This window comes from Calliphora vicina, chromosome 2 (assembly GCF_958450345.1).
Source record: "Calliphora vicina chromosome 2, idCalVici1.1, whole genome shotgun sequence".
NCBI lineage: Eukaryota > Metazoa > Arthropoda > Insecta > Diptera > Calliphoridae > Calliphora > Calliphora vicina.
Genome location: NC_088781.1, coordinates 75,646,134 through 75,670,316, shown reverse-complemented (window position 1 = coordinate 75,670,316; position 24,183 = coordinate 75,646,134). Strand labels below are relative to the sequence as shown.

The following is a 24,183-nucleotide window of genomic DNA, read 5'->3' as shown; positions in this document are numbered from 1 at the left end:
TTATTTTAGTTTTGTCTGTTTTTATACCCTTCACCTTCGTGAGAAGGGTATATATAAGTTTGTCATTCCGTTTGTAATTTCTACATTTTTCATTTCCGACCCTATAAAGTATATATATTCTGGATCCTTATAGATAGCGGAGTCGATTAAGCCATGTCCGTCTGTCTGTCTGTCTGTCTGTCTGTCTGTCCGTCTGTCTGTCTGTTGAAATCAGTTTTCTGAAGACCCCAGATATCTTCGGGATCCAAATCTTCAATAATTCTGTCAGACATGCTTTCGAGAATTTTGCTATTTAAAATCAGCAAAATCGGTCCACAAATGGCTGAGATATGAGTAAAAAACCAAAACAACCTCGATTTTTGACCTATTTTTTTACCTATACCTGGATTACTAAGACATTAATATAGACAATATGGATATCTAATGATAGATATTTCAAAGACATTTGCAACGACGTATATAAGACCATAGTAAGTTGGACCTACAATGGGTCAAAATCGGGAAAAAAATTTTGAACCCGAATTTTTTTTTTTAAAAAATTGAAAAAACAAAAAAAAATTTTTAAAATTTTTTTAAATTTAAAAAAAAAATTTAAATTTAAAAAAAAAAATTTAAATAACAATCAAAAAATTTTTTTTTCCAAAAAATTCAAAAAACAACTGGAAAAAAAAATAAATTTTGTTTACCTAAAAATATTTAAAATTTTGAAGTATAATTTGGTGAAGGGTATATAAGATTCGGCACAGCCGAATATAGCACTCTTACTTGTTTTATTTAGAACTGGATGTTTTTTGTTTTGAATTGTAATTCATTATGTTACATATTAAACATAAAATAAATGACAGAACAAATTTTTGGATTTGCTTTATTAGTTTTATTTGTATTCCATAAGAAGTGCACAAAATAGAAACATGTACTCATTTGAGCTCCCCACTGTATATTCTGGATCCTTATAGATACCGGTGTCGATAAAGCCATGTCCGTCTGTCTGTCTGTTGAAATCAATTTTCTGAAGACCCCAGATATCTTCGGGATCCAAATCTTCAATAATTCTGCCAGACAAGCTTCCGAGAAGTTTCCTATTTAAAATCAGCAAAATCGGTCCACAAATGGCTGAGATATGAGGAAAAAACCAGGACAACCTCGATTTTTGACCTATAACTGGATTACTAAGTCATTTATATAGACAATATGGATATCTAATAGGGTATTCAATTAATCGGGATTCTGGTTTAATCGGTTAATCGAGCAAATAATTAATCGAGGTTTAGATTTAATCGGTTAATTTGAAATTATTCGATTAACCGAATAATTTATATTTTCATTTCAAATTGAAAATACAACAACGAATTTTGTATACAAAAACATAAAAAATGGCAAATAAGGTATTTGAGATCATTTTTGTAAGCATATCGCCTATTTGCTGCAACAACGTCATTACTAAAAATCCGTGTTTATTGAACTGAGTAATACAAAATATGAGCTGTTCTATAATCTTTCATATAGTTTTATCAGTTTTCAAAAAAATAAATAATTTTTTGTGTGAGGGTGTTTTTTTGTTGTAAACATTGTAAAAATTCATGTTTTCTCGAATATTTGATAAGTAAAAACTTGGGTTAAAAACAGGTTAGAAAGATATTAAAATCTCCTATTTAAATTTCTGAAATCGCATGACTTGTTGAAAATTTATTTAAGAAATAGTAAAATGTCATAAAATATTCAAAGATGTTTTTCTCGAAACGACTTTTTTTGAATTATGACGTCGTTGCAGCAAATGAGCGATGTGTGAGTTTTTATAGTTTTAGTGAGATCTTCTGAAATAATCTTTTATAAAAAGAATATAATTTAAACGATTTTTTTCTTTAGATTTTATAAAACGTTTCTTGGAAAAAAACTTTCTCGCTGATTGTATATTTTGGAGAAATCAAGAATATTCCTTTTCGGATATTGATTAATTTAATAGTTTCGTTCAATTATGATAAAAGACTCATTTCAAAAAAAAAAAGTTTCGTCTATACATGTAAATACAAACAAAGTTTCAAATACATGTAAATTAAATATGTCAGTTGTTATACATACTCACTAAACATGTTTATTGGATGTTCAAAAAATATCTAATTTTAATTTGAAATTTGTATTTGAATTGAAATGGAAAAATAAATACAAAAAAAAATTTAAGTTCCAAAAAAAAGGAATTTCGGTTAATCGACACAAATCGACACAAATTAATCGGTTTATTTGTTATTTGAAAATCGGCAATTTCAAATTATTCGAACAGTTAACCGTCCAAAATTAATCGGTTAACCGATTAACGGTTAACCGAAAATAACGGTTAACGAAAATAAACAATTGTACTTCTTTTTACTCAATTGTACTGCTTTTTTAACTTCGATGTACGTTTTTTGACCATTTCAAATCTGGCAAGCCTATGCTGAATATTAAATCCTGCTTAATATAATGTAGATAATTGAATAATGAGGGCTTTACTTATTTATGTAAACAATAAATATTTTTTTAATAAGCTTAGAATATGTATATATTTAAATATAAAAACAAACTATGACAGATGTTAGAAGTTCTAACTTAGAACCAAAAAGCGAAAAAACAAGTTATCAGCTGTTTAACTGTATAAATTCGCCTTGGATATGGTCAGGGCTAGTGTTTATAAAAAACCGACTTTCGGTTAACCGAAAAATGGCCTTTTTTAAAAAACCGGTTTTTCGGTTAACCGACATCGAAAAAACCGGTTAAACCGGTTAACCGCCATATATGTTTAAAAAACATAAAATGTACAAAAAAGTATATACAGCTTTATAATACAGCTTTATAACGATAATCGTATCGTTAAAATAAATATAACGAAAATTTATCGAATTTGCTATTCAGTAACATTTTTAACGACATTCGCTGTCGGTTGAAGTCAGCTGTTACTTAGAGCAGTTTTTTTTTCGTTATGTTAGCGACAATAATTTAAGTTGTGTTTATTTAATCGATAAAGTATATTTGCAATTTTTTCTTCGTCATCTTCATCTTTTGTAGCTGGAACTATCGTAAAAATAATGGAAACACAATTTTGTTTACTTAACTTATTAATATTTACAATAAAATATAAAAAAAATTAGCTGAAAAATAGGGGAATTTGAAGATTATACTACTAATTATTCACCTGGAAGAAGTACTTATTTTTGCTCGCGATGTCCCAAAAGTAATCCTTTACTTTTTGGAAGGAAATAAGTTGTTTTGATAGTAGAATTATTCATAAAAATATGTATTTACTAAAAAAAATAAATAAAAAAAGTAAGTCGCAGCCAAGTGTCGAACCAATAACCTTCCGATTGCTAGTCAACGTTGTACTCACTACACCACTGGTTAATTATTTTATTGTGTGTCAAATAATGGTTTTCTACTTTTCGCTTATTTTGATATTTTGTAGACAGAGATGTCATATCTTAAACAATCGTTAAAAATAAATTACTGAATCACACTATCGTTACTGCAAGCGATTATTTATGTCGATAAACATTACGATTGTCGGTTCGTTAAAAGTTAGTGAATCGCACTACAGAATGGTTAATATTAAATAACTATAAATATACAAAAGTGCTAAGTCCATTTATTTTGTAAAAATTTCAAAATTATTATCTCAGTCAAATAGAAATGATTATAAATATGTTACTAAATATAAAATACTTCTTTTAATTATTGGTTTATTCATTAAATTTCAACCAAAAAATGTAATCACTTTTTTAATTTAATATTTGATAACTTTGAAATTTATTTTCACTTCTACTTTCTGATATGAAAGACAAAATGTTCCAAGTCCCAAAAGAGGACCTATAAGATGTAAACGCACTTCAACTTAGCTGTGATTATTTGTTATTATAAAAAACTCCATTATCAGATTTCATAAATATTTCAAATAATGAATTTTAGAACGTTTTTTGTCTCTCCTGTAATATTTCTGAAAAGCTAACGAAGTGATTAATAAATTAAAATTTTAAGAACAAAATACACTAATAAAGTCAAATTTATTGAAGGAAGGTATGTACATCGAATTCAATTTAACGTTTGGTAAGATCATCACTAAGTTTTTAATGAATCATTAGTAAGATTTAGCGTAAACTTATAGAATTATGCGCAATTTAATTTTTAATAGTTTCATTATGTGCAAAAAAGTTTTTAAGTAAACTCATCGTCCTCTATTATTTAGAATCATTGTAATTCTTAAAAATATTAATCTAAAGAGTTTTGTATTGTAAATCAGCAGTTTAGGTTTCAAATCAGACCAATAATGTGTATACAATGAATATTAAAAAAGCACAAAAACGTGAGATTTATCAATTTTAGTCCCAAATTTTAAAAACCGGTTAACCGAGTGATAAAAACCGGATAACCCGGTTAACCGAAAATCAACATTTTAAATTAACCGGTTCGCAAAAAACCGAGATTTGGAAGAAAAACCGGTTTTTCGGTTAACCGGTTTATAAACACTAGTCAGGGCACACTTAGAAAGGTGACTGCGATAAAACAGCTGATTATTTTTTTTATTCAGTTTGAATTGTCAATTCACTTGTGGTTGTTGTGACGAAAAATACAACAAATCCAAAAGCAAAAACAACAACAGGCAACTTTGACAGTTCACATACTTTTTAACAAAACCAAAGTACCTGTTGTTTTTGTATTGTTGTAGTGATGCAGTCACCTTTCTTAGTGTGCCCTGGATATGGTCTTAAAGTTTTGGCAAAACTGCACCTGGTATATAAATTCGCCTTGGTGACTTCAGAAGAACACCTTGATTTCGCTCAAGGCGTATTTAACAAGGTGACGGCCAAGGTGAATTTAATAAGGTGCCATCGGCAGCACAGCTGATTATAGAAATAGCACGCACAAATGTCAAACTACATATATAAAAAATATTCGCCCGTACGTCCGTATGTCAAACTCTATATATAAAATATAAGTGAATTCGCCTGTATTTATTTCAATTCGCCACTGCTGTCACCTTGTTAAATACTGTCACCTTGTTAAATGGAGTTTGACATTCAAAACTACTCTCTCATTGTTTCGAATATCAAACTCCATATATAAAAAATTCATGAATTCGCTCGTATTTTCCTGAATTCGCCACCGACACCAGCTTGTATATAAATTCGCCTTGGCAGTGGCGAATTGAAATAAATACAGGCGAATTCGCTTATTTTTTATATATGGAGTTTGACATAATGGCGTTCCGGCGAATATTTTGTATATATGTAGTTTGACATTAGTTGTGTTCGCGTACTTGATAATTTGTACAAATTATCACTGGATGTTACGGGATTCCGTTCGTTTACTTTTAAAAACTTGTAACGAGAGAGCAAGAGAGTGTTAAAAGTGACAGTTCGTAGACAGAGAACATGATATTTTTTACTGGACATTTTTTGTCCAGTAAAAAATATCAACATAACGTTTAAAACATATGGTTGCAAATGCAAACAAAACTAAAAAGTTGGAAATTAATACAATTTACAAGTTTTGCAAAGAAAAGAAGTAAAATAGCCCAAAACAAACGTTTTAAATTAATTTATAATAAAATACAACTTATTTTTAAAAATTGTTGTTCGCGTACTTTTTTTTAACTTTTCAGATTGAGAGTATATAATTTATTTTTACTCTCTAAAATAAAGTTACTGGATATTTTTTACTGGAAAGTACTCGAACACACCTATTATCGCATGCTAGTTCTGTAACAAGGCGTATTAACAAGGTGAGTGCATAAAATCAGCTGTTTCTTAATTCGCTGTGGTTTTATGTACATTATATGTCAAACTTTGTTTATGTTTACATTTGTTATTGTAAATAACATAGTAATATTTTAATTCGCCTTGATTTCGACATTTACCGTACATTTTAACAAAAACAAATTGCCTGTTGTTTTTTCATTGTTGTATTTGTTGCCGGGACGCACTCACCTTGTTAATACGCCTTGTTCTGTAATCAGCTGTGCTCCCCAAAGTAAATTAATAAAGTAGACTCAGTAGAACAGCTGACTATTTTTTTTACTTTGGTCTGAACTGTCAATTCACTTGTGGTTGTTGTGGCGAAAAATACAACAAGCCCAAAAGCAAACACAACAACAGGCAACTTTGACAGCTCAGACCATAAACCAAAAACAAAATTGCTTGATGTTTTTGTAAATGTTGTATTTGTTGTAGTACTGTCGCTACTTTATTAATTTACTTTGGTGCTCCCGATGAAACCTTATCAAGGCGTTAATACCATAGAGAAAACACATAGAGCGGAAACTCTCCTGTCAAAGACCTAACATAGTTGTCAAAAACCTAAGAATGTATTAGTAAAAAAAACTATGTGAAAACAAAAACAACACTCGTATGTGTAACTTTTTTGAGTAATTTTTTTGTTTGAGTTTTTTACAAGTTTCCGCTCTATGTTCCCTATGGTTAATACGCCTTGAACCAAGGTGCATTTAATAAGGTGCCATCGGCAGCACAGCTGATTATAGAAATAGCACGCACAAATGTCAAACTACATATATAAAAAATATCCGCCCGTACGCCCGTATGTCAAACTCTATATATAAAAAATAAGTGAATTCGCCTGTATTTATTTCAATTCGCCACTGCTGTCACCTTGTTAAATACGCCTTGCCTTGAACCTTATTAAATGCACCTTGATTTCGCTCTTAATTTCTTGCAAGGCGTACAGTGTTGCCACAGCCTCAAAATATTTGTACCAAGTTTGATTAAAAAAATAACCAAAGTGATAAAAAAGTAACCAAAAAAAAAATTTGTTTTCAAACGACTTGTTTTTAACTTTTTGTTTAAAAAAAATATGAACAAAAGTATTAAATTTAATTTTTTTAATACATTTTACACAGAAATTATTTTTAATTATTTTTTTTTTTAAATATTTAAAAAAAAAATTCCAGTACACAATTATTTTTACTGAATGTAAATCTTTTAATTTTTTTAAAATGTACTTTAAATAGTGGCACAGATTTTCAAATATTTCATATTAATTATCTTATTTAAATATTATTGTCTCATGTAAGTACAGTTTTATACAGATGTCTATATGCATACGACATTCGCAGTTTTTATTAGAGTATTTTTAATAAAATCTACCCCAATAGCAAAGTTTGAACCTAGATAAATATAAACAATAAACATTATTGTTTGAATTTTCGGACTACAACATTTTATTTATCCTCAATAAAGCTAAAAGAAACATCCACCAAAACCAGTTTAAAGTGCCCCAGCAGTTCTAGGAGACAGTACCGAACTAGTGATTTTACCCATCATTTAGGGTGGGAGCTATTTACTTCAATAGCCACGTGACTAGTCATTTTAACATGGGCATGTCCTAGGCAGGGGGTCAATTGTCTCTTTTTGATTACAATGGGACTGTCTAATAGCTGGTCCAAAGTAGGCAACGCATTGGATTCACAAACTGGTTACATAGCGTCAGTTACATTGCTAGCTTTGTAACTAGTTACTTGATCAGCTACTTGACTAGTTATTTTAACACGTGCATGTCCTAAGCAGGGGGTCAATTGACCCTTTTGATTACAATGTGACTATCGGATAGCTGATCGAAGGTAGTCAACGCTTCTGGTGGGTAAAATAAACTGCAGTACAAAAAAAAGTTTAAATTGACTTCACCATAGGTTACTAAGAGACACTAAAGTGACTATTGACTTCATGCTATGTTACATGCGATATCAGTATACTTAAGCAAAAATAAAAATAAACTGTATGAGAATTATATTAACACAATCTGTAAAAAAACAGTTTGTACGAATTACTCACAAAACGTTTAAAGTGACTACACTCTAGATTACTTAGAGACACTTAAGTGACAATTGTCTTCACGCTAGATTACTTGGGATGCATAAAGTAACCAATTGTCTTCTCTCTGCACTACAAAGTGCACACACGTGTCAAATGACCAAAATATATAAAATGGAGTCAGCCAAGTGATAAGACATTTGTGACAATTACTGTCTTTAAGGGATACATTGACTACTTGCTTAACTGCTGGGGCCCTGGAGACGATCAAATAAACACATCATAGTTGTGTGCGTGCAGTCGTTCTTTTTCGGCTACACGTACGTCGGCAAAGATTGATGAAAATCAAAAAGTTTTGATTTTTTTATTTGACGACTCATTATTTGATCGTCTCCTGTTATGATTGACATAGACTTGCCACCTTTTGAAATTTCCAAAACGGGACACCACTAAATGGTCTGGGAAAAATTCAAATAAATTCGTTTATAATTATTGTCCTATTTTATTTATTAAAGTCAACAATCTAGACTTTAAAAAAACATAAACGTAAATAAAATAGGAATAGTTAATATTATAGGAATATGTTTATTTGTTTGTGACTTATAGCAGAATAAACCACTGGATCGATGGTCTTGAAATTTGTTATGTATGTTCCCCTATACCTGGATGGACAAATAGGCTATTTTAAAAATTCAAGTGTTCGTCGCACTTCCCATACAAAGTAAATAGTTATTATGGAATATCTGATGAACTATAACTGTGAAAGCCGCAAAACTTCGCAGAATTTACTTCGGTATAATTGTGCGCATCTTGGCTAAAAATGGGCGTGACACATACAAAGTAAATAGTTATTTTCGAATATCTGGAGAACTATAACTGTGAAAGTCTTACAACTTTATACGACCCAATTTCTTATCTGTGTATGAAGTCTTACCATAAATGGGACTGATCGGAATAGGGGGTGTGGCACCTTTCATAGAGTGTAAATAGTAATTATCGAATAGTGGAAGTCTTAAATTTTTTCCCTAATATCACCCTTACTATTCTACATAGTTTGGGTGAATATGGTATTGTGTTAGTGGGCGTGGCACCTCTCATACAAAGTAAATACATAATTTCGAATATCTGGAGTACTATAATTGTAATGTATTTAAACTAAGTATGAATCAAATTCTAATTACTGAACGGAGTTTAGCTAAAAATGGTCTGGATCGGAACAGTGGGTGTGTCACTTTCCATACAAAGTACATAGTCAATTTTAAATATCTGGATAATTAAGACTGCGAGATTTTCAAACTTTGTGTGAAAATTTATTTTTTATAATTTTATCTAATTTGTTTCAAAAAATTATTTATAAAATCTTTCACATTTTTTTATTTTACTACGATAAACTTTAATTAATTTAATTTTGAATTTATATTTTTAATCAATCAATTTTATCAGCTTTTATTAAATCTTTATTTGAAGTAATAAATTCAACAAATTTAGCACATCTTAGCTCTGAAATTGGAATGGACCAACAACTCAGCTTTAACTAAAGGTACAAGCATCCTAGAACGAGTATCGTGCCATTTATGTTTTATGAATGTATACTGTAAACATTATCTTCTTCTTTATTTATATAATTCTTCTGTACGTCTGTTAGTTACTGAACTCCTCCTTAACGGCCGGGCCGATTTCGATGAAATTTGTTGTGTGTGTTTGAGTGAGTCCCTGGATGGTTAAGATTCACAATTGACCTATATAGGAACAATGGGCATGTCACCTCCGATACAAAGTAAAAATTTATTAATGCATATCTGGAGTACTATTATAGTGGGAGTCTTCAAACTTTGTGGGAGCTATGGCAGAACAGCGTTTGCCGGGACAGCTAGTTTAATATATAATTGAATGAGTTGTTTCGGAACTCATAGAAGTTAATGCACTAAAGGTTTATACAAAATATTTTGTATGAAAATTTTATTTTATAAAGCTTTTATAAATTTAAAATATGAATATGGGGTAAGAATATGTTGTTAAATAGTGATTTTTTGAGAAAATACTATATTTCAGAAATTAAAGCATTCTTGTCTATTGGTATTTCCAATTTTTGATTTCTTTATATTTTTTGTGGTAATTAATGAAAAAGTTATGTTTTTTTTCAAAACGGGACAAATGGCGTCCCGTTCAGAGTATCGCCGGCACACGGGACATTCGACTCTAAAACTGGTCTGTCCCGTCGTAAACGGGACGGTTGGCAAGTCTAGATTGACAATAAAATTTCATTTGCTTTGTGTTTACCGTTCACGGATGAAACAAAACATTCATATTATGTGTTTTACGTCTCTGATTAACTAAAAAAAACGTCAGTTTCTTCGAAATTTTTGATTGACGTGATTGACGTATTTATTTGTACGTCTCCTTTAAAGCTTCAAGCAAAGTAAATTAATAATATTAATTTACTTTGGCTTCAAGCATACGACACTCATACATATGCACTGATTGACGGGTTTATTTGATCGTCTCCAGGGCACTTAATGGAATAAAATCATTTTTTATGCTGTATTACCCAAATTTTAGAAGAAAATAACCAAAAAATAGGGTATGTAATGTGAATATAAAAACAGCAATATTTCGAAAACGTGAGCTGACTGAAAAAAACTAGTTTAACATAGTACTAAGCAAAGTAAATTAATTTACTTTGGTACTAAGAGTTCATCAACTCGTACAAAATGTTTTTGAAATTTCTGGCACCAAAATGTCTGTTCCGCTGTAATTAAACCAATATTGAGAACTCATTCCTAAATTACACAAATCGAAAATATCTTTTAAAACAATTACTATTTCTCAAATGTTTTGGCTTCAATTGCCAATCACGATGGATATAATTTGTTTATGAAAACTCTCATGTAAAATTATACACCTACAGCAAGAATTAACACAAACCGATGCCGAAACATTTTTTTGAAAAATCTGTCTATAACAAAATGTTTTGAAAAAAGTAACCAAAATGAAAAATAAATACACATCAGGAAAAAAAATAACCAATTTTGGTTATAAATAACCAAAACGGCAACACTGAAGACGTATTTATAGAAAATAACCTCAGAAGAACAGCCGATTATTTTTCTTCAATACTTTAGAAAATTAAACTATCAATTCACTTGCTTTTATTGTTGTGAAAAATATAACATACACAAAAGTAAAAACAACAACATACAATTTTGACAGTTCAATTATCATTGAATAAAAACGAAGTACCTGTTGTTATTGTAGTTATTGTAGTTCTGTCGTCACCTTTTATAAAATCGCCTTGATTTGTTGATTTTGAAATTGACAGCAAAAATCCTTAAATATGAATCAGCTGCTTTAAATTATTAAAATAAACTTAATATATATTGTTAGTTCATAAATCTTTTCTGAAAGAAATTCTTTTATATTTTATTAATGTGTGATGTCTTTAAATGGCTTTTTGGATTTTTTTCAAAAGGGTAAAGTATGTATCACATTTATGTTGAGGAAATTGTAATTTATTATTTGCCTTTAATTTATTCTAGACATTCAGGCCAAAAAAAAGATTTACTGCAGGTACAATTCGATATTCCCTACATAAACAAGCACAAGCTAGTCTTCAATCTGGAATTAATCTTCGACATGTTGTTCGTCTTCCAGAAGGGGAAAACTTAAACGATTGGATAGCAGTACATGGTAAATTTTATTAATTTTATGGCTGATTGCGGTCAAAACACGGGTTACAAATATCCCATAGTCCCTATTTTTGTTTTATCTTAATTTATGTATGCACATTAGATATTAGAAACTGATTTGATTTGGATAGGTGTTATTTTGTTCTTCAGATTCTAGATCTACCTGATGTAGAATTTAAGGACAATTGAACAACAAGAACTTGCGCCGGAGTTAATTAAATATTGTAAAATTGGTAAACAATGGCGAATTTTTTGATTTCTTCAAAAATTTTCTTATTTTTAAATAATTTTTTTTTAAAGTTTTGAATGAAGCGTACTTTGTAGAGATAATTATATTTCCAATAAGGTATACAAAAATAAATGATTGTTAAAAAGTTTATTAAAATACAAAATAAACATTAGATTTGCTTGGATGGAATCTAATGTTTAAGGTCAGGTCTAAGCTTAATTCATCAAAATCTTAATTCGGAATTCAAAGTTTCAGCAATTGATTCCATGCAGAACAAATTCTTTAGCGACATTCAAAGATTTTTATTTTAATGTATTTCTTTCATTGTTGAATCAATTCATAATATTAAAATTAAACTTTTTAAACGTATTTTGTAATAGAATTGAATCAGGGAACCTTGAAAATTTCATTGAATTGGAATAATGGATAGATTTATCTATAGAGACATCATAGAAAGAATAATGCTTTCAAATGCTGAATATAATAAGCCTCCTCGATGAGTTATTCGGCACGATAACGACCCCAAGCACTCTTAACATGTTAAATCGGTAATGGAATGGCCACCACAATTATCAGATCTAAACCCCATTAAGAACCTTTGGGAAATAGTTAATCAAAGGATCCATCCCGAAAATTGCACTAATTCAGATATTATGTTCCAAGGATTGGTAGATGTTTGGAACGCTATTCCTGCAAATTTTATTGCCAATTTGATAGCTTCACTGCCTTGCCGATTAGGGTTCCTAATATCCCGAACTTTTTTCTTTCCCGGGAGGAAATTAAAAAATCATTTCATTCCCGGGAATTTTGTAACATTAAATTAAACAAAAAGCAGAAAAATGTTTTCGAATAAATTGACTTATAATTTTACCAGGGTTTTAAAAGAAGTATAAAATAACTGTATTTGGTTGTTGGTCCAGCCTTTATAAGGGTTTCTGATTTAATAGTGGCATTTGGTGAGTATTGTCACAGTCTTAGTTTTAATCAGTATGAAATCAATAAATTCAATGTTTAATTAAAAAACATTAGAATTTCGACCAAGTTAAATCTACAAAATATGCGTAGTTAGAAAAATTTTTCAAATCTGATTGTAGATAAACCAATTTGAACCACTATCATTGTTATTATTTTCTCTAAATATGAATAATGATCACTCAATATCCCTAAAAGATGTAATGTTAGGCATCTTAATAATTCGTTTAAGAGCATAAACTTTTATTTATTATTATTATACAATTATAACTGAGCCCAAAGGGCCATATATAGTTAACAAATTTTCCACTTTTTTTTAAAAAAAGCTACATTGCAAATATTTATTAATAATGATATAATAAAAATTTAGAAAACTTATATCTAACCTTAAAAACTAGGGTATACAAATATTATACAGAAAAATAAATAGTATAGATCATTGGAAGGCAAAAAGAGGCATTTAATTTATGTGCTCTTTTGGGTAAAAAATAAAATATCCACAACAACATCAAGAAACTGAATGAATTGTGTGTATTTTTACGCTCTTTTGTTCACATTCGGGTTGTTTGACGAAAATCATCGTAACCTGAACAATATGAACGCCTACCATGGGTATAGATCAGTCATGTTCACGCCATACAACAATTGTTTGAAAAATTTACACACATTTGTTACGCTCTTTTAAAAACTTTTGTTCATTCATCGTTTAGCTCTCGATGAAAACACATGCGACGTACTATCGTCATTTTTTTCAGACATTTACTAAGCATTGTTGTTGGTTGTTTTTGGACGAAGCATAGCAAACACAAGCGTTTCAATTGCAATTGAACACAAAATAACAAAGTCAGAAATAAATACAAAATTAAATAGAATTTAGGCCGTATAATGCATATTTTTTCTTTTCCTTAAAATTTAAATTACATTCATTAAATAAATTGGTTATATGTGACAAAAATTCTAAATCTAAACTTTCATTATTTTGTTCTTATTTTTAATGTTTGACGTTATGTTTGCTGGGTAGCTCTCTCACCAATACATCTTCATTTTTATTTTTGAACATCACTGGTATAGATCAGTCATGGGCAAACACATACCACCATGAGTATATTTGTGTGCGTTAAGCAGCAGAGAGATGACTGACTGCACTGACTGTAATAAAAGAGAGAAAATCATAAACATAAAAAAATCCGCAACATAACCTTGCTTCTACAAATGCTAAACAGCAACTGATTTGATTTTGATCTCTGAGATCGTAACAAAGCAACAAACAAGTGGTCATTTCAGTAAAACACAGACACACTAATACACACAAGCTTATAGTGTAGGTGTGTCAACAAAGCGTCAGCAGAATTTGTTGGCCTATGCACGCGTGCATTAGAATCCCAATTTTGCTCGTGACTGGTATAGATAGAGATAAATAAAAAACCAAACAAAAACAAATCTCTAGTTTTTATTTATGACCAATGATGTTGACAATTTTAGTTTTTAAGATTCCAATCTTACGGGCTATTTATGGTCAATCATTTGTTACCAAATGTGTAAATAAAAATCAAAGTATTTTCATTTTTATTATTATTTACCCAACGTTTCGTTTGTTTGTTTCAAACTTCTTCAGGGGTTTTCTTTTATTGTTGAATTCTAGCGACAAAAACATATAAATATTTTATTATAAATCATTGAAAAACTTAAGATATCACAGTTCAACTTACGAAATTCTATTGTTTACATTGTCAATTAACTTATTATTTAAAAAACTGGACTTCACGACACAGAATTAATAAATAAATAAATAATCATTACAACACAAACATATACTATAAGTCAAACTTAATACTAATATCACAGAACTTCAACTGATTTAATAATTAAATATTGCAGCGGAATATTGCAGTTTTGTGTTATCCTTGTCCTCTTTCGTGTTCATTGTATTGTGTATTTTTTGTTGTATTCTTAAGCTTTCAAGAGTGTATCGTTTGTTCTCTTTTTGTTCTCTGTCCAATATCTTAATATTGTCAAAATCCATCTTATGATTGCACTCCTTTACGTGCAGAGATAATGCCGTCGTTATTTTTCCTTTTTCAATATCTGTTTTGTGTTCATTAACTCTCGTCCCCAACATTCTCTTTGTCGTACCAATGTAAACCAAGTTACATCTCTCCCTTTCATTACCGTCACATTTTATCTCATAGACCACATTATCACTCTTAAGTTTGTCAATTTTTGTTTTGTTGTTTGTAAATAGATGCCTCAGTGTCATATTTGATTTGTAAGCTATTGTTGTTGTCTTCTCTGTGATCATTCTCTTCATTGTTTTTGTCTCCGTTAGTTTGGGAATAAATGGTACACTGTAAAAAACTTTTTCCTCCTCAGTGTTTGGATTTTTCTGCTGTTTTTCATATTTTAGTACTTTGTTGATTAAATTGTTCGTCATATATGTTGGGTAACTATTCTTTGTAAGTATTTTTCTTATTCTATTAATATTGGTTTTCCTGTATTCAACATCACTTATCTGTAATACTTTCCTTATTAAATTCGTCGCTGTACTTATCTTCATTTTCAATGGTTGTGTAGAGTTGAAGTTAACCATTCTACCTGAAGATGTGGGTTTCGTGTACCAATTTGTCCTTATTCTTCCATTATCCTTGATGATATTGATGTCCAGATACGGTATTGACATATTCTTCTCGCGTTCTATTGTAAATTGTATCTTATTGTGATAAACGTTCATTGTTTTTAATATCTTCTCTTCGTCCGATTTCCTTATAATCGCAAACAAGTCATCCACATACTTAGTGATAAACTTAATCTCTATATTATTAGCCCTTAATTCGTCAATTACATCGTCCAGTAGTGTGTCAAGTACAATATTTGCAATTGTTGGCGATAGGGCATACTGTATCAATTACTTATACATAGTTAATAAAAATCATTATTTTCAAGATAATTAAGAATTTAGCTTTTAAAGGTATTATATATATTCAAATGTTTTAAGAGAATTTGGCAAACTATTAAATATCCTAGATACTCGCACATGGAATGAGCGTTCCAAAATTGATGTCAGTCTTGGTATTAAAATTTGGCGATTGAGACTAGATAGACTAAAAGAAAAAAATGAAATCATCCGTAAAATATTTATTTCCATTTCTGAACATGTTATAAAAACAGAATAAAAGTCTAGATTTTATATAGTTTAAAAATTAGCATTTTAAAAACCTACACACATACACCGATACATGAGTACGACGTCGTAAAGAGAAGAGGTAACGAATTACTCTATTAAACAATTTGGTGAGTTTTTTAATGTTATGTCCTAAGGTACCACTGTATATTTCAATGCCGTACAAAAATATGGGCATAACTAATGAATGAATTATCATTATTTTTATATACATAGGTAAAATCAAATTAGTATTATAAATCCTTCGTAATGCGTAATTCACGCTGGATATAACAAAATTAATATGTCTGTCAAAATTAAGCTTATTGTCCAACCACAATCCAAGACATTTGATATGATCAACAATTTGAATTGAACTACCATCAATGCACTATAGGTTAAACGGCTACCAAAACTGTGCTAAAATCTAATTTTTCAAATGCAAATATTGCACTTTTTTTAATGCCATTTTGTAACCAATACTCCAAATTAACTAAGTCAGCTTTTTGTTTTTGGTAAATATTAAATTCCATTTGACAACACGCAGTCAAAGACATTGCATCGTAATTACTTAATTGCTTTCAAATTTTTAATTGCATGTTTAAATAATTTCGCGAGTTATAAACAAGAAAGTGAAAATGGAGAACAATAAACTAAGTAAGTAATGTTTTTGTTAAAAAATGTGATAAAATTGTTTAACTTGTTTGAAATAAATCAACTTTTTTAATATAACCTTAAAAGTGCTGCGATTGTTTTCAAAATGTAACTTCGTGGAAGCTTTTAAAATTTCGGCAGATTAAACGAAATCAGAAATGAATATATTGAAATGTTATAAACCAATTTTCATTTACATATAATAACCATTTTTAGCCGTTTTCAAATAATGCTATCTTTTTTAGGTTATTGTTTGAAATTTGGCTTAACGAAAATTCAAAAAATGAAAAATTTTATGCCGTTTTCAAACATGTAGTGAACAAAATTAAAGTAAACATATTTTCAGATGAAATGGAGAAGCATATAACGAAAACAATAAATTTGTTATACCCTACACCACCATAGTGGGGAGGGTATAATGCGTTTGTGCAAATGTTTGTAATGTCCAACAATATTAGTCTAACACCCACCCACCTTAATATAGTACATATAATTTTTTCGGAAGCCTATTTAAATTGGGTGAAATCGCACAGTGCTTTGTTTTCATACAAGCAATGGACAAAAATAGAAAGAGTTATTGCAGACGAATAAAAATTAGTAGAATATTACCTTTTGGTAAGATTAAGAAAAAATATAATTCTTGAAAAAATCCGTGTAAGGACACGGGTACCCCCCATATATCCTGAACATATAATTTTGAATAAAATTCACAGTTATACTCCTAACATTTTAAAATTTGGTTATAATCATTTTAATAAAGTTATTGTTGTTTGTGAAAATTTTTATTACAATCGCAGCAAGGATTCGGGTGGCTGCCATACATCCTTTTCCTTAAAAAACCTATAAACCTGAAAAAAATTTATTAATTTATAGAAATTATTGTTCTCTTATAATATTAGATGCAAAATAATGAAAATTTTATCGGAAGGATATTCATAATTCCAAGACATCAAGATTTCAATATCCTGTATAACATCTAATTTTTTTTAAAAAAATCGTTTTTTATTTTGGAACCAAGCATTAATTTAGTTATTAACATTTCAATTCTAGCAAGGATTTACATAACTGCCATATATCCTTTTTTTAAAAATAGTGAAATATTGTATATATTTTCTAAATTCGGAAGGACCGACATTTTCAAATGTTGGTAGCCTTATGGTTCAGCTGTAATATTAGAAACTGGATGTTAGATTATACTTTATGTTTTCCTAATATCAGAAGAAGCTCATACTAATATCTCAATCTAAGGATATGTAGGTTATATTCAATTATTGAGTTACTTACATTTACGGTAAAAATTTATTATTTATGGGTGCCATCAAAAACAAATTTTTTTAACGTTCTAGTCAAAACGGACAAATAATGATTTCACATTATAATAAATAAGAGATAGGCATTAGATAAAATTAAAAAAAAAAATTAAAATTGATTAACATGTTTTTTTGCAAAATTAAATCAAACTTTTGTATTTTTTTGGATTTCACCTAAAACAATTTACAACTTCAAGAACCAAATAAAGAACTATTAATACACTTTATGCCATTAAACTACTTTTGTTAAATAACGCAATATTTCTTAGTCATTTAAAAGAAAAAACGGTATTATTTTATAAAAAACCAAAAATCTGGAGCTATTTTTCCAAACCATCAAATTGAAAATTTCCGAAATGTGAATTTAGACATTTAAACAAAAACTAAATTTTAATAGTTTTCATACGAAAGGATAACCAATGATTACATTTTCTTAATGATAATACCTGAAGCTATTCTAAGATAATACATAATAAAAATCGATTAACACGTATTTTACTAATATTCCAACAAAGTTTTGGAATTCAGGCTTACAATAAAAAAATGTTAATTATTAAAAATTGCGCCGATTAAACAGTTAAACTTTTTTTGATAAAAGCGGTAATGTCCCTTAATTTCACATTCATATTCTTTCATTTGCAGCCAATAGTAAGTTGATATCTTTTAAAACGAACTTTTAACAATGATTTTAGTTAACCATAAAAAAAATATATTTTTCTCCATAAAATTTATGTTGAAAATGTACTAAATTTAGCGACCTCTAGTGACGACAAAAATAGATATTTATAAAAAAGTATTTTTTACACGAATGAGTTATTTAGTTGTCTATTGAAAAATATAAATTTCATTAACATCAAAGACATGATCTTGTTTTTGATTTTTGTCCATTGAACAAAGCATTGTGAATCGGTCCATTATACCACCTAGCCCCCATACAAATTTCCTCCCGTAATTGGACTTTATCGGTCATAATGTTTAATTTATATAGGTATCTAGACAAATTTTGTTCGAAATAAATCTTATATATACGGAATTCATGTCAGCTAATTGTATGATGATCGGTTCTTAATTAGTCATAGCTCCCATATAATACCCGCTTCCGAAAATAAATTTAACATGCATAAATTTCTTAAAAATTTTGGTATACACATAAAATTCAACTCTCATAAAGAAAATAATCACACGACCTAATTTCATGACGATCGGTCCATAATTGGTCATAGCTCCCATATAACCCACATCCGAAAATCACTCACGAATATAAATTATTGAAATTTTAAAAGCAAATGAGACTCTTGCCAAAGTTTCAATGCAATCTTTTTTACTTCATATTGCTGAAAAATTTTTGAGATGCAAAAATTTTTAGATAGGCGCTTACAAAACCAGAAACGTTCCACACTTCTACCAGAAGTAATTAAACTGTTATGTTGCAGTAAACACATGGAAGAATTTGACTTTAGCCACCAAGACAATGAAAATAATGAAAGCGAAGAGGACATTTTTGATTTAAATTTACAACATGAATTAGATTTAAGCAATTACTAAAAGTGTTAGTATAATTAAAATAAATTAATGTATTAAGTTTGCATTAATGATTGTAAATCGGTTAATTTTTGGTCGTTAGTGGGTTAAATTCAATTTTTTTAATAGAATTAATATTACTTTCGAAATTCTTTAAGGTTTTGGTTTGAATATCATGATTTTGTAGTCGTTATTAATTTAGCACAGAAAAAGTAGTCATTTAACCTATAGTGCAATGGTCAGGGAAAATTTCGCCAAAGGTAAACCAAAAACCATAACTTTTATTTTCGAAGTGTTTACGAGTAACATGTTATTTCGAAGCCAATTACTTATATTAGAAGTAATGTAATTAAACATCTGTTGCGTTACATCAAAAAATTGTCTTTCACCACAAAAAAAGAAAAAACAAATCATCTGCATATGCAAATGGAATACAAAATTGTCAAAATCTCCAAAAATGTCATTAATGTAAATATTAAATAGGACCGAACCCTGAGGTACACTACTTGTAACGGGTAAAATACGCGATACTTTATCACCAATCGAGACATACTGATATCGATTCATAAGATATGAATATAAAAGCTTACAGGATGACAATGAGAGACCTAGATTTCTATGTAGTTTTGAAATTAAGATGCTATAATCAACTTTGTCAAATGCTTTGGTAAGGTCCATTGATAAAAGAACATTATAATTACCATGGCTCAAAGATTGCCTTGGTATAAATCAAGATCAGCGAAACAGCTTGCATTTTTATAATTTCTTTGGTGTTGATAGCTCTCATAATTAGAAGCCTGCTCTCTTTTAGTTTAAGAGTTATATGAATTTAAAGTCAATACATATAGTAGTACATTTCTCATATATTTGGAAAACAAACTGATCGTTATGGGTATCATTGAATAGTGCTTCACAACAGAGTTTAAAATTACTACTATATTCGTCAAAAAATTGCAAAAAAAATTCATAATTTTACATGAAAACTGCACAAATATTTAACAAGATAATATTTTATTGTATACATACTAAAAATATAAATACTATTTACGAATTCCATATATGCACAAGTTTCATGGTAGAAATATTTGTCACAGTTTTTCCAAAAATATTTTGACTTACACAATATTTTACGTTGTAGCTAGAAGACAAAATGAAAAATTTTAATTTTTAAAACATTTGCTGCCTAAATATATGTATATTTTTGGTTAGCAAAAACAAATGAAATTGCTTGTGTATAATATACAAAAACATCATCATGCAAACAAATTGCAGCGTGAAACCCATAAACTGCAAACGATATGCGCAGTGAAAAATTCAAACAATGAAAATATCTAAGATGCTAAAAGTACCATACGTAGTTGAAAACTGTAAAATACGAAATTGTGCAAAGTTAAAAATGTTTAAAGCGAAAATGTTTATTTTTAAAATATTTCCGCCGCATATATGGTTTTGTTTTGCCGCATATAGTCATTGAGTAGAAAAATGTGAAAAATACTATGAAGTTGATTTGGGTGTACAAAATAAAAAAATTGTATTGAAATGTGTGTTAATAAAGAATTTTAGTGCAATAAAATAGAAGTTTTATTTTTTATTGTATGTATTGTGAAAGATAAATTAAATTAAATAAGATTCTGGACAAAGGATAGCTAGCGGAGGATATTATTATTGAATTTTTTGATTGATTGGCTTTTTTAATACGAATTCAAATGTATTCATGCTGGTGGTAATAGGAGTCCAGAAAAATTAGTAAGAAAAAAAATAATTTTGTATGTAAAGCGGTTAAAAAAGGATATATAATGCAACAACAAAATGTGACAACAACAGCCAAATACCATAAATAACAGGATCATTCATTTTATGAATAAAATCTATCATAATAAAGTGTTGTACATTCAAATGTTTCCTTTCGTAAAATTTGTAACAGGAGAACAAACAAAAAAAATAAGCAGCATAGAAAATAATTGTGGAAGAACAATTTTATGTGTAAGATATAATGCAAAAAAGGCACTGGTATAAGTACAACAGGAGCAAAAGGAAATTAACTGCAACAACATCAACTTATACACACAAGTGTACATACAACAACAATTTATGCAAAAATCATAACCAAATACATAAATAGGTTCAATCGTGATCGTGAGTGATTTTGTAGCAGGAGAAAAAAGGATAAAGAGGAATGATAGAAAATGTAAGCATCAACAAAAGAAAGGAAAAGAGTTAAAAAGGGATAGAAAATGCAACAACCAGATTATGTAAGGACACATGCATGAAAGCAAGAATAATTTATCACTACAAATGAATAACAGGAGATACGAAATTTAAGAAAGTTCCTGAAAATATAATTCTGCAATGAAGAAAATTTTACTGTATACAAATATCAAGTGAGAGCGTAAATGATCGACTTTGTGTTTTTAAATGCTCATTCATATGTATCCATTCGTAGTATTTCTAACAGGAGAACAAAAAAACAAATAAGCAACATAGAACAAATTATGCAACGAAGGCACAACAAATTTTGTACATAGGCACGAGTGCAAGAGGAGAAAAAGGAAATACAACAACAACTACTTAACTACTACCTCAAGTAATTTTGAAATACAACTGTTGTATGTGTGTCCTCTAGCTGCATAAAGCAACAACAACACATTCAAAAATATGAACAAATACAAAGCAAAGGAATTTCTAGACATGGGGTGGAGTACCGTTGCAATTCATTGCATTTTGTTGTTTCTTTACTGTTAATGTAGAAAATTAAAAAGTCAACAACAACTGCAAATGAGTATGATTGGCTGAGCGTTTGTAACAGGAGTAAATTAAAAAAAGTATAGAATGCTAAAAAAAATATGTGTTGTGAAGGATAGGAATGCAGTGAAAGTACATTAAAGAAGGTTATGAGCAAAGGATAGCGGATGATATTATTATTGCATTGTTTGTGTAGAACTGATTTTTGTTGAATTTTTTTTATTCATAAAATGAATGAACCTGTTATTTATGGTATTTGGCTGTTTTTGTCACATTTTGTTGTTGCATTATATCTCCTTTTTTAACCGCTTTACATACAAAATTATTTTTTATCTTACTAATTTTTCTGGACTCCTATTACCACCAGCATGAATACATTTGAATTCGTATTAAAAAAGCCAATCAATCAAAAAATTCAATAATAATATCCTCCGCTAACTATCCATTGTCCAGAATCTTATTTAATTTAATTCATCTTTCATAATGCATACAATTACATACCTCAAAAAATAAAACTTCTATTTTATTGCACTAAAATTCTTTATTAACACACATTTCAATACAATTTTTTATTTTGTACACCCAAATCAACTTCATAGTATTTTTCAGATTTTTCTACTCAATGACTATATGCGGCAAAACAAAACCATATATGCGGCGGAAATATTTTAAAAATAAACATTTTCGCTAAAAGTAGACTGACAAACCATACGAAGTTGAAAAATGTAAAATACGAAATTGTGCAAAGTTAAAAATGTTTAAAGCGAAAATGTTTATTTTTAAAATATTTCCGCCGCATATATGGTTTTGTTTTGCCGCATATAGTCTTTGAGTAGAAAAATGTGAAAAAAACTATGAAGTTGATTTGGGTGTACAAAATAAAAAATTGTATTGAAATGTGTGTTAATAAAGAATTTTAGTGCAATAAAATAGAAGTTTTATTTTTTGAGGTATGTAATTGTATGTATTGTGAAAGTAGACTTGCCAACCGTCCCGTTTTCGACGGGACAGACCAGTTATAGAGTCGAATGTCCCGTGTCCCGGCGATACTCTAAACGGGACGCCATTTGTCCCGTTAAAAAAAAAAAAAAACTTTTTCATTAATTACCACAAAAAATATAAAAAAAATCAAAAATTGGAAATACCGATAAACAAGGATGCTTTATTTTCTGAAATATAGTATTTTCTAAAAACTGAATATCACTATTTAACAATATACATAGGTACTTAGTGCATTAACTTCTATGAGTTTCAATAAACTCATTAGTAAACATTATTTAACTTTCATGAAAAATAAATGGCACGATACTCGCTCTAGGATGCTTGTACCTTTAGTTAAAGGTGAGTTGTTGGTCCATTGAAATGGACTGAGTTTGTCGAATTTATTACTTCAAATAATAATAAAAAAGCTGATAAAAGCGATTAAAAATATAAATTTTAAATTATGGACTGAAATAGGTAAACTTTATTAAATAACCTGCTGCGCTTCGTTACTCCTACGTAGTAAAATAAAAAAATTTTAAAGATTTTATAAACTATTTTTTTAATGAGGTGAAACAAATTAGGTAAAATTACAAAAAATAAATTTTCAGACAAAGTTTGAAGAATCTCGCAATTTTAATTATCCAGATATTCAAAATTTACTATGTACTTTGAATGGAAAGTTTCACACCCACTGTTCCGATCTAGACCATTTTAGCTAAACTCTGTACAGTGATAAGAATTTGATTCATACAAAGTTTAAATACATTACAATTACTCCACATATTCGAAATTAACTATATACTTTGTATGGGAGGTGTCACTCCCACTAATCCAATCCCGACCATTTTACAGCCAAACTATGTAAAATGATAAGTGAGCTATCGGACAAGTTTGAGGAATCTCGCAATTATAGTTCTGAAAATATTTATTTTCCTTTGTGTGATAGGTGACTTAAACCTTGTTCCGATTCTTCCCAATTTGGTTAAACTTCATGTCGTGATATGAAATTGATTCATATAAAGTTTGAAGAATTTCACAATTATAGTACTCCAGATATTTGAAAATAACTATTTACTTTAAAAAATTCAGTCTCGCCCATTTTCAGCCAAACTCCGTATAGTGACAAGAATTTGATTCATAC

General features: G+C 29.1%; 1 protein-coding gene across 2 annotated transcripts in view; it reads left to right on the top strand.

Annotated features, from left to right (window-relative positions):
- Positions 1–11,102: 11,102 nt before the first annotated feature.
- Mob3 (MOB kinase activator 3) overlaps positions 11,103–24,183 on the top strand; it is a 398,792-nt gene continuing 385,711 nt past the window's right edge. Inside the window, exons 1-2 of one of the 2 annotated variants that reach the window (XM_065500732.1) lie at positions 11,103–11,262; positions 11,324–11,474. In XM_065500732.1, the coding sequence (XP_065356804.1) occupies positions 11,221–11,262; positions 11,324–11,474 (193 nt within the window). In that variant the 5' untranslated portion in view covers positions 11,103–11,220. The remainder of the gene's footprint in view (positions 11,263–11,323; positions 11,475–24,183) is intronic. The other variant, XM_065500733.1, reaches the window with a different exon arrangement.